Raw genomic sequence first — 19,889 nt, 5'->3', positions numbered from 1 at the left:
TAAAAGCAGTACCTACTTCCCTAGGTTGTTGTGAAGATCAAATGAGACAATATTTATAAACTGAATATCACAGTGCACTAGATAAATATTATTATTGCTGCTACTATACGTGATGGTCTTTGCTATAGCACATGCTTCCAGGAGGAACACAGCCCTCCATGCCTCCCAGCACACAGCTACATGGATAATCCAAATGGGAAAAGGTAGGGAGAATGGAGGCAGGGTTCCCTGCTCCATGTCCTGGTTGCTAGCACAGTGACTGACCTGCTGTGTGATTGTGAGCAATTCACCTCACTCAGTTTCATCAGTTATAAAATGGGTATGAGTGAGCGTGAGCATGCACCCACACGCATGCACTCGTGTGCATGTACACACACACACACACACACACACACACACACACACGGTTAGAGGAAGTGTTTAGAAGGCTAGCCTAATCTCTAAGATTCCTTTCTTCTCCAGCATTCAAGGATTACATGATTATACTGTCATTTACTACCTGTGTGACCTGAGCTAACTCCTTGAGGCTCTCTAGGTCTGTTTCTTTCCTTGTAGAATGAAAGGGTTGGAAGATGATCTCTAGGTTCCCCATCAGCATGAAAACTGCTATACTATGATGTTTCTATGAAAGTCTGTCCTTCCTTCCCTCCATCCCTCCTTTTCCTCCTTCCTTCTTTCCTTCCTCCCTCCCTTCCTCCTTTCTCACTTTCCTTCCTCCTTTCTTCCTTCCCTCCGTCCCTTTCCTTTCCTTTCCTTTCCTTTCCTTTCCTTTCCTTTCCTTTCCTTTCCTTTCCTTTCCTTTCCTTTCCTTTCCTTTCCTTTCCTTTCCTTTCCTTTCCTTTCTTCCCTTCATCCCTTGTTTTCTTCCCTTCCTCTCCTTTCTTTTCCTTCCTTCCCTCTCTCCTTCCCTCTGTCCCTCCTTTTCTTCCTTTCCTTCCTCCCTTCCTTCCTTCTTTCCTTCCTACCATCCTTCCTTTTCCTTTTTATTCCTTCCTTCCTTCCCTCCTTCCCTCCTTCCCTCCATCCCTCCTTTTCTTCCTTTCCTTCCTTTCTTCCCCCTCTCCCTCCTTCCTTTCTCCCTTCTTCTTTCCTTCCCTTTCTTCTTTCCTTCTATCCCTCCTTTTCCTTTTCCTTTTCCTTCCTTCCTTCCTTCCTTCCTTCCTTCCCTCTTCCTCCTTTCTCTCCTTCCTTCCTTCCTTCCTTCCTTCCTTCCTTCCTTCCTTCCTTCCTTCCTTCCTTCCTTCCCTCTTCCTCCTTTCTCTCCTTCCTTCCTTCTTTACTTCCCCCAGTTCACCATTCCATACCATTGCCTCTTAGAAACGAACCCCGAGTCCTCTGAATCCAAGCCCCATGTCTCACATCCGGCCTTTTTTGATCTCCTCCCCCAGCTCTCTCACTGATGCTCACCTTGGGTTACCTTGATTACAGATGTTTCATAGATATTTTCTATTTATCTATATGCGTGCCCCCCCCCCCCAGCCACATGTCAGCTCCTGGTGAGCAGGTGTTGTTTTGTATCCCCAGGATCTAGCACAATGTCTGGCACAAGGCAGGCACTTACTCTTAGATGAATTCAATAGCTGCCCCTAGGCTGGCTCCTCCATAGGCCTAATGAGCCCAGCCATACTTGGTACCTTAGTCTTGCAAGAATTCAAGCAATGGCTGGATTGACACTTGCCGGCTGTGTCATAGAGAAGACTCCTGGTCAGGTATAGGTGGGACTATCTGGACTCTGAGGTTCTTTCCCATTCTGAGGTTCCCTAACTCTGTTACTCCCACCCAAGATGTCTATGGGGCAGCTAGAGTGTGGGGCATGGAGTCAGGAAGACCCTTGAGTTCAAGTCCAGCCTCGGATGCTTAGTAGCTGTCTGACCCTGAGAAAATCACTTAACTCTATTTTCCTGTTTCCTCATCTGTCAAATGAGCTGGAGAAGGCAATGGCAAACCACTCCAGTATCTTGGCCAAGAAAACCCCAGATGAGGTCACGAAGAGTCAGACACGACTGAAGCAACAACAAAGATGACTAGGGACTGCAAGAGAACACCAACGGGGGCAGCTAGGTGGCGCAGTGGATAGAGCACCGGCCCTGGAGTCAGGAGGACCTGAGTTCAAATTTGACCTCAGATGCTTGACACTTACTAGCTGTGTGACCCTGGGCAAGTCACTTAAACCCAATTGCCTCACAAAAAAAGAACACCAACCAGGCTAGGGTAGCAATGAGTACTAAAGGAGGCATCTACCCCAGGTTTTTGTGATCTTTGGATCCTTCATCCACCTGGCAAAAATAAACTAAACCCTTGAATCAGGAAAGACATTCTAACTTCTATCTGACAGTTATTCCCAGTGCAGATGGGGGAACAAGGTAGCTTACACCCAGGACAAGAGGGAGCTCAATCTAGGCAGCTAATATTTATTATGAGACAGTGTCACCCTGAACTAGAAGCTGGGAAAATGGCGGGGGGGGGGGATTCAAATTCTGTCTCAGACACTATCTGTGTGACCCTGGTAAGATACTACTTTGTGCCTCTGGTCTTTCATCTGTAAAAAATGAAGGGGTTAGGGGGAAGCTATGTGGCACAGTGGATAGAGCACAGGTCCTAGATTCAGGAGGACTTGAGTTCAAATCCAACCTCAGACACGACACTTACTAGCTGTGTGACCCTGGGTAAGTCACTTAACCCTCACTGCCCCGAAAAAAAAAATGAAGGGGTTAAGTTCAATGATCTCTAAGGTCTCTTCTAGCTCTAAGCCTATGACCCTGCAAACCTATGATCCCACAGGGCTTGGCTAGCTGTGGAAATGTCAGGGGACAGAACAAGGCATCTGAATGAGGAGTTTGGTGCAGGCATCTCAGTCAAAGGGAACTCAAACTCATTTCCAAGTTACTAGGCTAGGAGAACAGACAGTGGTACTGCTTCCCTGGGGGGCAGAGATGGATTATGGATTACGAGCTCATCTGTCTGAGCTCAATGCCCTAGGAGCAGGGTACAGAATCCCTGAAGGAGGGCAGGACCTGGCATCTTGGGGCAGAGATGAACAGATGTGCCATTATCAGGGACACGAAAGCCTATCTCGCCTACATGAGCCAGGAGAGGGGACATTATCTCTGGGCCCAGGCAGCTTGGCTGGGGTCTCAATGCTGGCATCATGTGGATACCTCCCCCGCAGCCTGGTATCCATTGAAAGGAGAGTGAGATGGGCAAGAATGGCAGTCATTCAACTGGTCCTGGGCCTGCTCGGCCTCTTGGGAGCAGGGCCATGTGAGAAGAGGGCCGTGGCTGGATTGCCAGCAGCCTGTTGGCATGACTGTTGGGAAGCGGAGGATGAGAACAACGCAGGAAGATGGTGAGGAGAGAGGACAGCAGATTAGGGGACCCTTTCCCTGGATCAGGCCAGGCTGCAGTCAGGGTTTAAGACTTTACCAACAGGGGCAGCTAGGTGGCACAGTGAATAGAGCACCAGCCTTGGAGTCAGGAGGACCTGAGTTCAAATCCCACCTCAGACACTTGCCACTTACTAGCTGTGTGATCCTGGGCAAGTCACTGAACCCCATTTGCCTCACCAAAAAAAACCCAAGAAGACAAGACTTTACTGAGGCTCTCTAGCTTCTCTAAGGCCCCTTCCAGCTCCAAAGTCTTTGCTTCTATGAGGTTTTCACCTGCACTCAGGGCAGCTAGGTGGCATAGTGGATAGAGCACCAGCCCTGGAGTCAGGAGGACCTGAGTTCAAATATGGCCTCAGACACTTGACATTTACTAGCTGTGTGACCTTGGGCAAGTCACAACTCTTATTGTCTCACCAAAGAAAAGAAAAAAAAATAGGAGCTCCTGCACTCCAGAAAGAGTCTGGGATTTCCTCCTACTAAGACCCAACGGCCCCCTGGTGCCTTCTCTCCTCATCCCTTACTCAGCCAAAGCAAATGGTTTGGTTTTTCAAGAACTTTACCAGGGAGCAAAGGGAAATACTAATAGCTAACATTTATGTAGTGCTTCCTATATGCCAGGCACTGTGCTAAACACTTGATAAATATGATCTCGTTCGATCCTCACAACAACTCTGGGAGGTAGGTGCTATTATTATCCCCATTTTACAATTGAGGAAACTGAGGTAAACAGGTGAAGTGACTTGGCCAAGGTCACATAGATAATAAGTGCCTGAGGCTGGATTTGAACTCAGGTCTTCTGGACTCCATTCTCAGCACCTTACCCACAAACCTTTTCTAGCAGATCTCTTCCCCTTCTCCCCCCTGCCCCCAGCAAGAACCTAGGGTGAATGAATGAAAATAATATGTAGGTGTGGTAACTGACAGAGTCTGAACAAAGAAATGAAAAGAATGGGACAGGAAGATAATGGTGCTTCAGTTGAGGCAGATGAGCCAGTAGCTTTTGCCCTGATCTAGGTGCCAGTCTGGGGCAATGAGGAGGGTTTTTCCTCCTGCTTCCTGCTATTCCTCACAGCTCTCCACCAATCCATACAGTTTTTCAGGAAAGGCAAGAATGAGGGTTCTCCAACCTGTGACTGCATCTCCCTGGTGCAAGATGAGGGCAGCAAAGGCAGAACTCGAGGGGGCCCATGGGTCTATACCACAGCAGCCCTCATGTTAGGGACTGCAAGTGTCTTTGGGCATTTACATACATCTTTGGAATGTAGGGTGCCTGGGTTTTGAGGACCTGGGTTTTGTTCATTATTATTAGTAGTATATTATTATTATTATTATTATTAATGATAATAATAATAATAAAAACTTTCCTCTGTAATATATTATACACTGAGTTCTTGCCTGTGGGAACCCCGGGTGTGTATCTTCAGGATATACTTTTTCCAGGTTTTCTGGGGTGGGGGCCATAAGCCAAGAGGAATGAGAAGATCTCCTGATGTGGATTCACACCCTTCACATGATGAAAGTCTCCAACATGAGTTTTAGAAACAAGGCAAAGAAGCCTAATAAGCTGAGCCTGCAGAACATGGAGGATTGTGGGGGTTTTTCCCCCTGGAGAACTTTCAGTCTCATCACAGATGGGCTATTGTAGCTTGGAGGGGCCTGTTTCTCTTCCCCCAGGTCTGAGGAACCCTCAAAGAAGCCATCAGCCTCTCTCTCCCCCAGCTCGCTTTAGCCAAGTTCACTCCCCAGGCTGGCCTTCCGTCCTGTCCTAAAGGAGGCAGTGTGGTTCCAAAGCTGTTCCTCTGTTACACAGTATATACTCACATGTTTATCCTGTATCTTCTAATATACTGCAGACATCTTGAGGGTAGGGACTGTTTCATTTTTAGTAAGTGATGCTTAATAAGTGCTTGTGGATTGATTGACTTATCTATCCTATTTTATAGAAAAGAAACTAAGGTCCAGGGGGGGAAATGACTTGTCTAAGGTCACAAAGTGGGTCAGTAGCAAAACTAGCACTTGAACCCAGAGCTGCTGACTCTTAAGTTCAGAATGCTTGCCATTATATCATGTTGCCTACCTACTGAGATACTCAACCAGCAAGGTGTCCCCAGGGGAGTGGTCCCATTCAAAATCTTGTGTTACAACTTAATAATACAAACACTCTGGACCAAAGAAGGGTCTGCAACTTGGGTCTGTGGAGAGATTTCAGGGAGTCTTTGAATGTGGATAAGGAAAAATATCTTTATTTTCACTAATCCCTAACTGAAATTTCACATTTCTTTTGATTATGAATATAGGCGATGTATCATTATTCTGAGAAGTCTGCAACTCCAAGGGGGTTGACACAAAAAAGGTTAGGAACCTCACATCTAGATCCCTCACACTAATGCAAATAAATATTCACCCACAGGAAGACACGGGCATTTTTTCTCCAACTTGCTTTGTGGCACTCCCAGCCCCTGCCTTCCTTCTCTGACCACCTTCCCTAATTATTCTCATTTCTGGCCTTAAGAGATCCAGGAAGCTGGGCTGAGGCCCGGTGTTAAGGAGGAAGATGCTCCTGTAGGTTCCGAATGGGGGTGTAGGAGGTTGCTGCCCTGGGGCCTGCCTCTCCTTCCCAGTTCTTGGGAGATAATCAAGGTGTCAGAGCCAGCCAAGTCATAATAGGGAGTCTGCAGGGGCAGTTTCTGTTCCATCTCTGGCTGTTCTTGTTCTGTATGATCTAGGTGGAGAATCTGGAGAGAAAAGGGGGAATGGGATGGGGGACATCCTCCCCCATCCCCCATCCCATGGTCCTGGGTCCTTTACACCTGCACTTTTCCTATGGGGGATAACATATGGGGCAGCAGTGAGTAGCCTGAGCCCCTGGCAACAACCTGACCAGCGGCCAGTTTTCTGAGAACTGGACTGCCTTCCCAGGAACATCTCCAACATGGTCCTAGTCAGAGAAATGGCTACCTCTGAGCCTTGGGATGGTCACTACCACCCTCACCTCTCACCTCCCCGCCAGAAGACGCACCTGGATGTCGTTTGTCGTCACGTGGTTCGTCATCTCGTGGTTCCTGTTGGAGATGGGTGAAGCCTTGTGGGAGGTGGGCGGGTCTGATCTGTGGGTGTGAAAATAAGAGCGGTAGCCATCCCAGCCAGACCTGTTTAACACTTGTCTTCCTCCTCTGACTCCAGGGCAACATGCCACCAGCAGAGCCCAGGGAGGGCCTCCTCCACGCACTCCCCCTGATGGTAGATGGGGCCCTAGAGTCCTGACTCCCAGCGTGTTTGCTCCCTGTTCATATCAGTGCAAAGACCGCCCCCACCCCTTCAGTGCTTCCCAGGAATGGAGGGAGGTAGAAGATCCATGAGGAATGAGCAGGGATACAGGCCCCAGAGAAGGGGGCGGGGGGGACACTACTGACCACAGAGGGGCAAGAGACATAGGCAAGCAGAATGTGAGTCTGGGAAGTCGTGGTAGGAAATACCCCCTCAGGTTATTAAATCCTTCTAGAATTCAGTTTCCTCACCTGTAAAATGGGGACAATCATACCCCTACCATGCCGAACTATTCAGAGGACAAAATAAACGAATAGATGTGAAAATACAATGAAAGTTTAAAAAACTTATTCAAGCCTCAGCTGTTCCTGCTGCTTTTAACCCTCCTGGAAGCTTTTGAGGAGGGCTCCTAAGAGGCCCATGCTCTCCTGGCAGGAGATGGCAATGCCCAGGATGAGGGGGACGGGGAAGGGACAAGGACAGACGGTACAGGCTTTTTTTTTTTCCTGGAGGAGGGGAGGCAGTGAGTGGAAATGCTGGCCCTGATTTGAAGGCTGGAGGAAGTGGAGGGCTGCCCCCTGGGTAGAACTCACACATCGCTGTCCAGGTCTGGGTGACTCTTGCGCTGGAGCCGGAAGAATAAGAAGAGAGCCACAGCTGCTGCTAGGGACACCAAGCTGCCCAGGACGACAGCCAGAACTCCCGGCCCTCCCAGGGGCTTATCTGGAACCGAGACAGAGACACAAAGAGGGGGAAACACCCAGAGGCAAGGAGTCAGAGAGCCGGGGAGCAAACTGCAGAGACACAGAGGGACATGGGGTTGGAGAAAAAGAGCAGCGACAGAGAGGGGCTCAGAGATAAGGAGACCGGGAATCAGATACAGGGAGGAAGCAAAGTCAGAAGCAGCCAAGATTTAGGGGGGTAGGGAGAGGAGAAAGTCAATTAAAGCTCTTTCCCATCATGCTGCAGTTCTCAGAGGCTTGGAGCATTCATGTTGGGTCCAAGGAATCCTGGGATCCCAGTAGTCCCTATCCCTGCCTCAATCCTTGAGCCCAGGACCCAGCTGCATGGGGGCCAAGGGGAACAGGGAATCCATGACTCAGAACTGGCTGGCTTCCCCACCCCCTCACCCTATTCCTGGCCCGGCAGGGAAGCTCTGGAGTAAAGGAATATAATTTCCTTACCTTCCTACCTAATTAAACTGGCAAATGAACTAATTGGTACTTTGTCCTCCCAGCTCTGGAAAGGGGAAGAGGAACAGAAGTAGACGGAGATAAGGAACAACAATGTGGCAGCGGTTATCTGGGACAAGCTTCCCCAAAGGGGGAAGGCTGCATCTTGCCAGCACCCTCCGACAAGGAGCTAGAGAAAGGACAGAGTCTTAGGCAGCAGAGAGCAGATGACCCAATCAGGAATTTATCTCAACCAATCTGGTCTTTCCCAGAGGCTACCTAGAAAAACTCATGTGCAGAGCTTTAACTAGCATCAAGTAAACCTTCTTTATCGCAGGGTACTAATGTCACCAGTCCTCTTTGAGAACAAGGGGTGAACAACAAACAAACAACAACAAAGGATGGAAAATACACATGATTCCTGCAACTGTGTGCCCCCTTGACTTCTCCCACAAGCCCGGAGGAGACAAGGAACAGATTAGCCTGTCTCTTGACACAACTATACCCCAGGTCAGATACCCAGGGTTCCCAGCAAAAAAAATATTGTTGCCTCTGCTCAGGCCAGTCAGGATGTGGGAAAGGGGAAGGTGATGTCTGGGGTGGGAGCTATGATTTGCTGTGAGATTCAGGGCAGGTCCCTCAGCCTCTCTGGGACTCATGCCAGGAAACACCCAAAAGGCTTGTTAGGACTGAGTTTGAGGAATTTTTTTTTTTCACTTTTCAGTCAGATTAGACACATTCACCCACCACCTTGTCCCAATCAGGACTTCTCCTCACTAAGAGTAGAAGCCCCATCCTAATGCTAGTTGAGCCTGGTCCCCAGTTCCTCTCCCCCCAAACCTCGAACTCCTCTCAGGCAAGGACTGGATTGTTGGGCTTTGTGTGCCCCTCCCACTCAAGACCTTCAGTTGGTGTTTGATGAATGAATGTGTGGATGGTATCAATGGGAGCAGGTACAATCCATGTCCCTGTCTCTCTTCTGTAACCTTCAGCAAACCAAAGGAGAAAAATCACACACAGCCACCTCCATCCCCACCCTTCTCTCTCTCTCTCTCCCTCTTTCTCTCCCTCCTGCCCTCCCTTTCCCCCTCACACACACTCGCACGTATACATATACACACACACCTACACACACACATATAGAATTAAACCTAGAGAGCACCTGAATTGAGACGCTAAATTACAGTTTGCAATAAACATCATGGAACTTAATTTTCCAACATGCAGAATTTGCCTTCACTTGCATCTCATTTTGCTTCCTCCCTCCCTCCCTCCTTCCCAACCTTACTGACTGAGCAGCAATCTGCATTAAACCAACAAGCCTCCTTGCTTCCTTTTGATTCAGAAACTAAGATAATTTTTACCTGCAGTTTCCCTCCTGCCAGCCTCTCTGGCCCTGGGTGATTCCTGAAATACCAACCAGCCAAGAAAGTTCTGCTCCCCACCCCCTTCCAAGCAAAGATGGCTTATCTGAGGATTGAGTTATTAAAGTTAAAATCGGGGAGAGAGGCAGTGGAAAAAGTGCCCCTCATCATTCCTGCCAGATCTAAACTCCTCATCAGCTAAGCTCCCCATCTCCCCACCCTCTCATCCAGTATGATGAGTGTTTTCTGGGTTGGAAGAGTGGCAAAGGGGCAAATGGCATGATGTGACAGCAAGGGACCTTCCTTTTTGTGCTCTTCTATTTATTACTAGAGAAGTCTACTCATCGAGGGTCTTTTTCACTCATATAGGATATTCGGTGTAGAGGCAAAATCAATGAAATATTCCTTTCAGGGTAGATGACTCCAGTCAAATTGGCTTCCACGCTGCTGCCAAGCCCAGAGCCAGCCTTATCCTCTGCAGACATCTCACCAGAGCCTCACCGGGCCATCCTCTACACCAGAAGCAGCGACTCTCCAGACAAGCGCTCTCCAAAGTGGAGGGTTGTGCCCCCTGGAGGCTTCCGGCATGGCACCAACAGGACAGGGCATGACTCCAAGAGATGTGCTGAATCCCACACTCCTGAAATAGCCAGTCGTGAGGCTTATCTCCAATACAACCACTCTAAACTTCTTCCTTTATCACCCCAAACTGTCCCCTTTCTCTCCCATCACCTGATGTCAGCCACCAAAAGCCATTATATAACCTACCTAACCACTACCTGGACACTCACAACAGCAGCTGCATAGGTACCACTGGAAAATACTCAACCATCCCTCTCCCTAAGCATACCAGCTTCCAGGACTCGAGGCTGTGACAAGCAATCTCTAGAGGGTGGGCTCTGTGCTCAGGGCGATGATTGGTAAGAGCCTAAATCCTAAAGAGTAAACCTAAATTGGTGACTGCCCTTGCCCTCCTGATCCTTTTTTGGTTTGCATTGGACCATGTGAGTCACATAGTAGCATGTGTATATAATTCATAAATAAATAAAAGACTGAGGAAAACTAGCTAACTATGTGTATGTTGTAGTCCCATCAACTTTTTTTACTCATAAGGGTGTGGGATCAAAAAAGTTTGGAGGCCTCTGCTCCAGACCTCCAGGTCAGGGGAGGTGTTAATCCACTCAACTCTCCCTCTGGCAGAGCTACTAGAAATCTGGCCACCTGCCCAGTGCACATCCTCCTACTGCTTTCCCTCTCTTCCCTCCTCCTTCCAGCCCTAACCTCAGCCCTTCTAAGTCCTTATGCAACTCTATCTTGTCATTCTGTTGTGCCCTCTGGGACCTTCATTTTATTTTATTTTTTTTTAACAAACAACCGTCCACATTAGAATTCTCTCTCTCTCACATTGCTTCAATCTCCTTGAAGTCACAGAAAATGGCTCTTCCCAGAAGCCACCCCATCCCTGGCCATCCCCCAGTACCATATGGATCAGGAGAAGTAGGCATATTTATTGCTTCTCATGGCCCCTTCCAATTACTTTTTTTTTTTAAGTGAGGCAATGGGGGTTAAGTGACTTGGCCAGGGTCACACAGCTAGTAAGGGTTAAGTGTCTGAGGCCGGATTTGAACTCAGGTACTCCTGACTCCAGGGCCGGTGCTCTATCCACTGTACCACCTAGCTGCCTCCCCCCTTCCAATTACTTTTATCCAGAAACCTATCCTTTTTTGAGGTCTATTGCCTCCAGATTCATTACCCTTTTTCAGATTCAGGTGCCTATAGTCTACTGACTCCCAGGTCATTCTCCCACCTTTTTCTTTTCTTTTTTCCACCTTTTTCATAAAGCTCAATACCTGGCCCATAATCTTGATCATATCCTGGCTATACTAAATCCCATCATCACCAAGTGTTCAACCAACCTCCAAAATTCATCTCTCTCAAGTTCCTTTATCTCCTTATGACATCTCGTGATGATATGGGCTTTTCCCCTGCCTCTATCTTCCTAAATCTACCATCTGTCGCCACAGGAAGCTCCAATTCTTCTCCCCTTCTTTCCTGCTTTCCCAGGCCATCTTCCCTGATCTCTCTTCCTTCCCTTCAGAATCTTGTCTGTTCAGTTAACCACCTGAAATGCTTCTAAATGATGACTGTGTTTACTACAAATTTATTATTTCTAGGCCCTCATTGCCACATGCCCATGCCTTTATTCTTTCTTCCATGATAACTGAAGTCCCCATATTAGCTGCTCCAAATCTTTTCTCTTCTCAAACCACCTACATCATCACCTTGGAAAAACCTCACTTCACACTTCACTGAAAAAAACTTGGGCCACCCATCTCAAGTGATGCTTCTTTCTTATTTCCACACTTTGCATCACTTCAGTATCACCCCCCACATTGTCCTCTTCTGCTCCTGTATCAGAAAATGAGGTGCCCCTTCTTGAAGGGTCTTTCTCAGCTGCCTTCAAACATATCTAGATACCAGCCATCCTTAAAAACACCCATTTACTTGACCCTATTGTCCCCTCAAGCTATCATCCTACACATCTCTCTTTCACACCCAGACTCCTCAAAAAAAAAAGTTATGTACTCTCATTGCCACCCCTTTCTCACTTCCCACTCACTTCTCAACCCTTTGCAATTTGGCTTATTTCCCATCACTTGATTGAACCTGCTCTCTCCATGGTTACTAATGGTCTCTTTATTGTTAAATCCCATGGCATTTTCCTAGTCCTCATCATCCCTGATCTATTTGCAGTATTAAACTCTGTTGACAACCTCCCCTCCCTCCTTCTAGAGACTCACCTCCCTGAGTTTTGTGACATTTCTTTATAATGATTTTCTTCCTACTTGTTGGACCAAACTTTTTGTCTCCTTTGAAGGATCATTATTCATTTCCTGCACCCCACTACACCACTTCCCAAGGGGATATATCCTAGAACTCTAGCTTGGGTTCTCTCCTTTTCTCTCTTTACAATCTCTTTCTCTCTCCCTCCCTCTCCCTTTCCCTCTCCCTCTCCCTCTATTTCAAATTCAACATACCCAAAATAGAATTCCTTGCGTTTTCCCCTGAACCTCCTCCTAATATTCCTATTTCTTCTAAGAGTACCACCACCATTTCTTCAATTTTCTAGGTATGCAATCCAGGAGTTGTTGATTTTTCATTTTCACTTACCTATGATAACCAGTGAATTACCAAATCTTATCAGTTCTATCAAATTCACTCCTTCAATATCTATTGAACCATTCCCCCTTTTTTTTGTTGTTTTTTTTTTAGTGAGGCAATTGGGGTTAAGTGACTTGCCCAGGGTCACACAGCTAGTAAGTGTTAAGTGTCTAAGGCCAGATTTGAACTCAGGTACTCCTGACTCCAGGGCCGGTGCTCTATCCACTGTGCCATCTAGCTGCCCCCATTCCCCTTCTTTTTACTCATACAACAACCATCTTCATTAAGGCCCTCATCACCTGGACATTATTTTAGCCTCCTAATTAGTCTTTCAGCACTTGATCTCTACAATCCATTCATAGCTGCCACATTGATTTTCTTAAAATGTAGGCCTAACCAAGTAACTTCCCACTCAAGAAGCCTCAATTACTCCTTACAAAAAAACACCTCCCTTTGGAATTTAAAATCAATCAATCAACATTTATTAAGCATCTAGTATGTGCCAGACACTTGGAATACAAATACAATACAAACACAAATAATGAAACAACCCCAACTTTTAAGGAATATACAGTTTAATAAGGGAAACAAGTATAAATACAGATGAGAGGGGAAGACCCTTCCAGATTTTGCTAGCTTTGCTCATTGAAAGGAGCACAAACAACAACAAAAATGTGACATATCTTTGAGACGTACCAAGAAATCAGATTGCAAAGATAAGACACTTAGGGTAAAGTCTGTGGAGTCTTGTTTCCTAAAATCTAATTTACATATGACTGATAGGAATGCTTTAGAGTTCCTAACTGGGAAGCCATGAAGTTCAGAACTGTTTTGTGATTGTTTAACAAATGTACCTTGCCTAGTTATGGCTTGCCTGATGGAAAGGAAAATTTTGCTTATCTTCATGAGTTATAAGTGAGGTCTTTCACTGAAGGAACCCTTCTTTGGATCAGTAAGTTGGTCTAAAAAAGACCTCAGAGGCAATTAAAGAAAAAAAATCTTTACCATCTTTCTCTTCATTGCAACCTACTTCCTGAGAGTTAAAAACCCCTCAGTGCCCAGGGAAGGGGTCTGAACTAGAAAATCTTTGTAAATCCCAGGCTAAGGGTTTCTTCTCTTCCTGAATGAGCATGGCACTACCCTGGCAACAAAGAGAATTGGTCTTCATCCTAGCAGAATAGTCTATTGAACACCAACACCATACCCATCAAGTAACTTCTGTGTAGACTGTTCCTAAGGAAAGGAAGGAATATCATGACCTGTAGTTCCAGAATTGGGGGAGTTGTCTGGGGGACATGCTTTGCCTATATATGTGCTTCATATACTCTGCTATAGTGCTATTTTAAGTTTGCATCCACTCTTCCCTATGGATACCACTATAATGGTGAGAAAACATACTCTAGACTTCTGGTCAAGATTACTACCCGAATGGGAAGAAGACAGCCTAGTTTCTACATATCTAGTCCAGAAATTCACACCAGACCGAACAATGAATCTAATGTGAAATTCCAGCAAGTGACTTCTATCTCAGAAGTGTACATGAGATGAACCAGAAGCCTGAGGGCAACTGGAAAGCAGGTTAATAGAAAAACCAATGGCAGCAAAAGGTAGCCTCCAAGCACAACTAGGGAAAGCACCAGGTCATCAGAAAGCCCATGGATGAGGAGCTGGATACCTAGAGGGGCAGGAGAGGGCAGTGACCAGAGTGTATTATGTCTTTAAGACTTGGTCCTAAGACAGTAGAGAGGGTCTTGAAGAACGAACTCTCTGAACCTCAAAGATCCAGGAGGACAGAAGCAGCTAGGTGGCATAGTAGATAAAGCACCAGCCCTGGATTCAGGAGGAACTGAGTTCAAATCCAGCCTCAGACACTTAATACTTACTAGCTGTGTGACCCTGGGCAAGTCACTTATCCCTCATTGCCCCACCAAAAAAAAAAAAAAAGATCCAGGAGAATAGAACCCCAGGAGTCAGAGGTCAGTGGAGGAACCCAGTTGGCTCAGGGCAAGAGGACCAAAACAGAGCAAGGGTTGTACCCTGACACAGAATCATAGTGTAGGAACTTAAGCTGGAAAGATAAGTAAATCAATGAAAACACCACCTAATATGCAAAGTTATTGTAGATCTAGAGATCCTCCCTGAAAAGAAATAACTGTGTAACAACTGCAAAGACTCAAAAGGAAAAAAAAATGGATTTTCCACAGAACTGTAAGAGTACCTAGAAGAAATGAAGCAAGAAATAATAATGAAAGAAAAGCTCTAGAGGAAAGAATTGGAAGGAGAATATGTGTAGATTAGAAGAGGAAGTGGTAAACCTTATCCAAATAATAGGCTTCATGAAAATTGTTGGTTGGTTGAGTCATTTCAGTCATATCCAACTCTCTGTGACCCCATTTGGGGTTTACTTGGCAAACTGGAGTGATTTACCACTTCCTTCTCCAGCTCACTTTACAGGTAAGGAACCGAGGCAAACAGGGTTAGATGACTTGCCTGGGATCACACAGCTAAGTAAGTGTCTGAGAATGGATTTGAACTCAGGAAGATGAATCTTCCTGACTCCAGGCCCAGCACTCTATCTATTGTGAAACCTAGTTACCCTCCCTGAAAATTAAAATAAATCAAATAGAAATAAATTATTCCATTAGAGAGCAAAAGGTATTAGAAAAAAATCAAAGAAGTGGGGAAAAAGATAAAATTATCTAAAAAGTAACTGACCTGACAAACAGGTCAAGGAAAGATAATTTTGAATCATTGGACTACCTGAAAATCGTAATTAAAATAAATCCCAGACACCATATTTCTTTTTTTTTTTAATTTCTGCATTAGTCATATTGTGAAAGAAGGATCAGAAGAAAAGGGAAAAACCTCAAAAAACAAAAACAAAAACAAAAAAAGGAGAAACAGTATGGTTCAATTTGTATCCAGATTCCACAGTTCTTTTTTTCTGGATGTGAAAAGCATTTTCCATCATGAGTCCTTTGGAATTATATTGTATAATTGTATTGCTAAGAAGAGTTAAGTCTACAGTTGATCATCACACAATATTGTTGATACTATGTACAATATTCTGGTTCTGTTTCTGTTCATTTCACTTAGCATCAGTTCATGTAAGTCTTTCCAGGTTTTTCTGAAATCTGCCTGCTTATTGTTTCTTAGAGCACACTAGTAATTCCATTTTATTCATATACCATAACTTGTTTAGCCATTCTCCAATTGATGGGCATCCCCTCAATTTCCAGTTCTTTGCCACCACAAAAAGAGCAGCTATAAATATTTTTGTACATCCAGATGTTCTCTGTATATATATGTGTATATATATATATATACACACATATACACACATACATACATTTTTTTGTGGGGCAATGAAAGTTAAGTGACTTGCTCAGGGTCACACAGCTAGTAAGTGTCACAGACACCATATTTCAAGAAATAAATGAAAACAACCCAGATCTAGGAGGACCTGAGAGAAGGAAAAGGGAATTAGCATTTATTAAGTACCTAATATGACTGAGTACACTTCTAAGTGCTTTACAAATATTATTTCATTTAGTCCTCACAACAACTCTGGGAGGTGGGCAGGTGCTATTATCACCCCCATTTTACAGTTGAGTAAACTGAGGCAGACAGAGATTAAGTGACTTGCTCAGGGTCACACAACTAGTCAGTGCCTGAGGCTGGATTTGAATTCAGGTCTTCCTGATACCAGAACCAGAGCTCTGTCCACTGTGCCACCTGAAGGTAAAATAAAGATATAAAGAATCAATAATCATCTCCTGAAAGGAATACCAAAAGGAAAAATACCAGAAACATAAAAGTAAAAATTCATAGTTTCCATTTCCAAGAAAAGAATACTGCAAATAACCAGAAAGAAGCAGTTCAAATATTGAGTCCACAATCAGAATTACATAAGACCTGACAATTTCTATGATAAATGAGAGGAGATATTAGAACATAATATTACAAAAGGCAATAGAGATAGGCTTACAATCAAGAATAATTTATCCTATAAAGTTAAATATAAAGTTGAGTGCAATCCTAGAGGGGGAAAAGTGGACTTTTAAATGGAAGAGGGGAATTTTAAGCATTTATGATGAAAAGACCAGAGCTAAGTAGGAACTTTGAAATACAAACACAAGTAAAGAAAAACCTAGGAAGATAAATCTATTTGAATCACTGGAAGGAGATAGATGATGCTATAGTGCTAACATTCTAATAAGAGAGAAGAAATGTGTCCCTTTCATATAATTCATTCAATTAACATTTATTAAATACCTACAATGTGCCAGGCATTGTGCTAAGTACTGGGGATACAAAAAGAGACAAAAGATGGTCCTTGCCCTCAAGAAGGTTACAATCTTAATATCTTTTAAAGGATACTGGAAAAGTTAAATAAGAAAAACTGAGGTCCTTGTGGGGTGTGTGTAAATTAGCTCTGTTCTGAAGATTTTAAGAGGGGAAAGAGAAGGGAGAGATACATTGGTATAGAATGGAGGAAGAAGAAGGTAGAATTTAGTATTTCTCATAATCAGAGTATGTGAGAAGAACAGAATACAAACATGGAAACTAAGGAATGGTTTTTGGTTGAATATCATTCTTTTTTTCTGAAATGGACAAAAGAGGGTTCTATACACAGAGAGACACACACAAAATAGTTGGTGTAGAAATACATCAAACTTAACAAGAAAGCACGTAGACATTGGGAGGAGGTATCAAGAGGGGGAATGATAACAGGGAGGGAGGAGTTGTGAGGAAAACAAACTTCCTGATCTTAAAGAAGAGATTAAAAGGGTTTTTTTGGGGGGAAACAGTTGGGGGAGAGGAAAATAAAAGAATTGGAATCTAAAGAGATGCCTTAGATTGTCTCAGACAACTGAAAAATGGCCAAACAAATTGTGGCATATGAATATAATAGAATATTATTAGGCCATAAAAAAACTTAAAAGAGACAATTTCAGAGAATCATGAGTAATATAAACTGATGTATGTAGAAAGAAATGAGTAGAACCAGAAGAGTATTTTATGTGGGAACAGAAACATTGTAAAGAAAAATAACCTTGAAGGAGTTAAGAACTCTGATCAATGCAATGACCACCAAATCTCTAGAGGACTTACCGTGAAGCACATTACTAACTCCCGATAGAGAGGTTGATGGATACAAGGTATAGAAAGAGACATATATTTTTGGACATGGCCATTGCATGGATTTGTTTTGCTTGACTTTGCTTATTCATCACAAGAGTTCCCCCTCCCTGCCTTTTCTGTTTCTAATTGGGTAGTAGGGTTTGGGGTAGGAAGGAGTGTTAGCAATGGTGATGTCCATAATAGAGAGGGGCCATTTAAACATTAAAAAAATACTTTTTCAACATTTTTTAAAGATACAACAGAATAGGGGGCAGCTAGTTGGCGCAGTAGATAAAACACCGGCCCTGGATTCAGGAGGACCTGAGTTCAGATTTGGTTTCAGACCCTTGACACTTACCAGCTGTGTGACCCGGGGCAAGTCACTTAACCCTCATTGCCCCACCAAAAAAAAAAAAAAAAGGATGCAACAGAAGAGAACGAAAAGGAAGTTCAGAAGGAAGCATAGATGAGTAGGACAGTTTTGAAAGTAATCTATAGAATGGCATATTTTTTTTAAAAATAAAGTAAGTGGTATAAAATGGAGTCATGGTTTCATATAGACTTCTCTTTCTATGAATCTTTTGCTGTGTGGTTGGAAATACTCTTTTTTGGTGTTTAAGTTCATAATTTTTAAAAAAGAGAAAGAATGATCCACAGGTTTATGGCTGGAATGTTGTCATTCTTGCTTTGCCTTTTGTTTAGCAAATATTTTGATTAAAAGTTAATGGGGGGGGCAGCTAGGTAGCACAGTGGATAAAGCACTGGCCCTGGATTCAGGAGGACCTGAGTTCAAATCTGGCCTCAGACACTTGACACTTACTAGCTGTGTGACCCTAGGCAAGTCACTTAACCCTCATTGCCCTGCAAAAAAAAAAAAAAAGAGTTAATGGGGGTGGGGCACCTAGGTGGCACAGTGGATAGAGCACCAGTCCTGGATTTAGGAGTACCTGAGTTCAAATCTGGCCTCAGACACTAGACACTTGACACTTACTAGCTGTGTGACCCTGGGCAAGTCACTTAACCCCAATTGCTTCACACACACACAAAAAGTTAATGGGGGGAAAAGTTCATGGAATCAGCCAACCAATTTGTTAAATGGGAAACACATTGGTGAGGGCTCAGGAATGAAAGGGTAGTATGAGAGTAGCCACCTGCCAGTATTACTCTTAGCGGGGAGGGAGGGAGGGAGAGGGGGGGAGGGAGAGGGAGAGGGAGAGAATGAGTTATTTGTAGCTGTAGCCATCCCCTCTAGGAATCATGCAAACTGCTATGGGGGTGAGTGAGCCAACTGAGAAAGAGAGGGGATGGGGAAGGTTCATATATTTCCTATATAAGAATATACCGAATAAATACAAAGAGGGTAAATGCAACTGAATATAAAGTAGTTAAATACAAGGTAGTTTGAGGGATCAAGAAAAACTTTGTCTAGGTTCTTAACTTGGGTTCCATGAACTTTTTTTTTTAAACCTTAATAGCTATGTTCAATATAAATAAGTTTCCTTTGTAACCCTACATATCTTATTTTATGCATTTAGCAACATTATTCTGAGAAGGGGTTCATAGACTTCACCAGATGCCAAACGACTCCCCAAACCACTGGAAACTCTAGAAGTTGGTGCTTGAGTTGGGTCCTGAAGGACAAGAGTTTATGAAGCAAAAGTGAGGAAGAAGTGAATTCCAGAAATGAAGGATGGGCCATACAAAGGCACAGAGACAGGAAATGGAGAGTCCTGTATGGAGAAGGTGGTTTGGATTTAAGGATTCAAAAATGAAATCGTCAGTTAAGAAACATTTATTAAGCACCTAGTATGTGCTAGGCACTGTGAGAAGTGTTAGGGATATAAAGAAAGGCAAATGGGGCAGCTAGGTGGTACAGTGGATAGATCACTGGCCCTGGAGTCAGGAGGACCTGAATTCAAATCTGGCCTCAGACACTTGACACTTACTAGCTGTGTGACCCTGGGCAAGTCACTTAACCCCAATTGCCTCACCAAAAAAAGAAGAAAGAAAGAAAGAAAGAAAGAAAGAAAGAAAGAAAGAAAGAAAGGCAACCCCACCACCATCACCAAATCCCCAGTCCCTGCTCTCAAGGAGCTCACAGTCTGATGGGGAAGACAATATGCCAACAATTATGTATAAACAACTTATATACAGGATAAACTGGGGCTAGGCATTAAGACATTAGGAGTAAGGAGGACTGGGAAAGACTTGCAGATGGTGAGACTTTAGCTGAGACTTGAAGAAAGCCAAGTAAGCCAGGAGACAAAGATGAGAAAGGTTAGAATCCCAGGCACGGGGAAAATCTTAGAGTCTAGAGCACTGTGTGGAAGAAACAGCAAGGAAGCTGTATCAAAGCGTGTATGGAGGTGAGTAGAAAAGCCTGGAAATGTAGAAAAGGGCCAGGTTATGAAGGG

General features: G+C 44.4%; 1 protein-coding gene across 5 annotated transcripts in view; it reads right to left on the bottom strand.

Moving 5' to 3' along the window:
* The window catches only part of NECTIN1 (nectin cell adhesion molecule 1), a 189,229-nt gene that overhangs the window by 26,788 nt on the left and 142,552 nt on the right, over positions 1–19,889 (bottom strand). For 4 of the 5 annotated variants that reach the window (XM_043991826.1, XM_043991827.1, XM_043991828.1 and 1 more), the window contains exons 6-7: positions 7,247–7,376; positions 6,406–6,493 (exon numbers count right to left, since the gene is read on the bottom strand). In XM_043991826.1, the coding sequence (XP_043847761.1) occupies positions 6,406–6,493; positions 7,247–7,376 (218 nt within the window). Of the gene's footprint in view, positions 1–5,878; positions 6,122–6,405; positions 6,494–7,246; positions 7,377–19,889 lie in introns of those variants that run through there. The other variant, XM_043991825.1, reaches the window with a different exon arrangement.

This window comes from Dromiciops gliroides, chromosome 3, assembly GCF_019393635.1.
Source record: "Dromiciops gliroides isolate mDroGli1 chromosome 3, mDroGli1.pri, whole genome shotgun sequence".
In the NCBI taxonomy this organism is placed as follows: Eukaryota; Metazoa; Chordata; class Mammalia; order Microbiotheria; family Microbiotheriidae; genus Dromiciops; species Dromiciops gliroides.
Note: the sequence above shows the minus strand (reverse complement) of the source record. Positions and strands in the feature narration are given on the sequence as shown.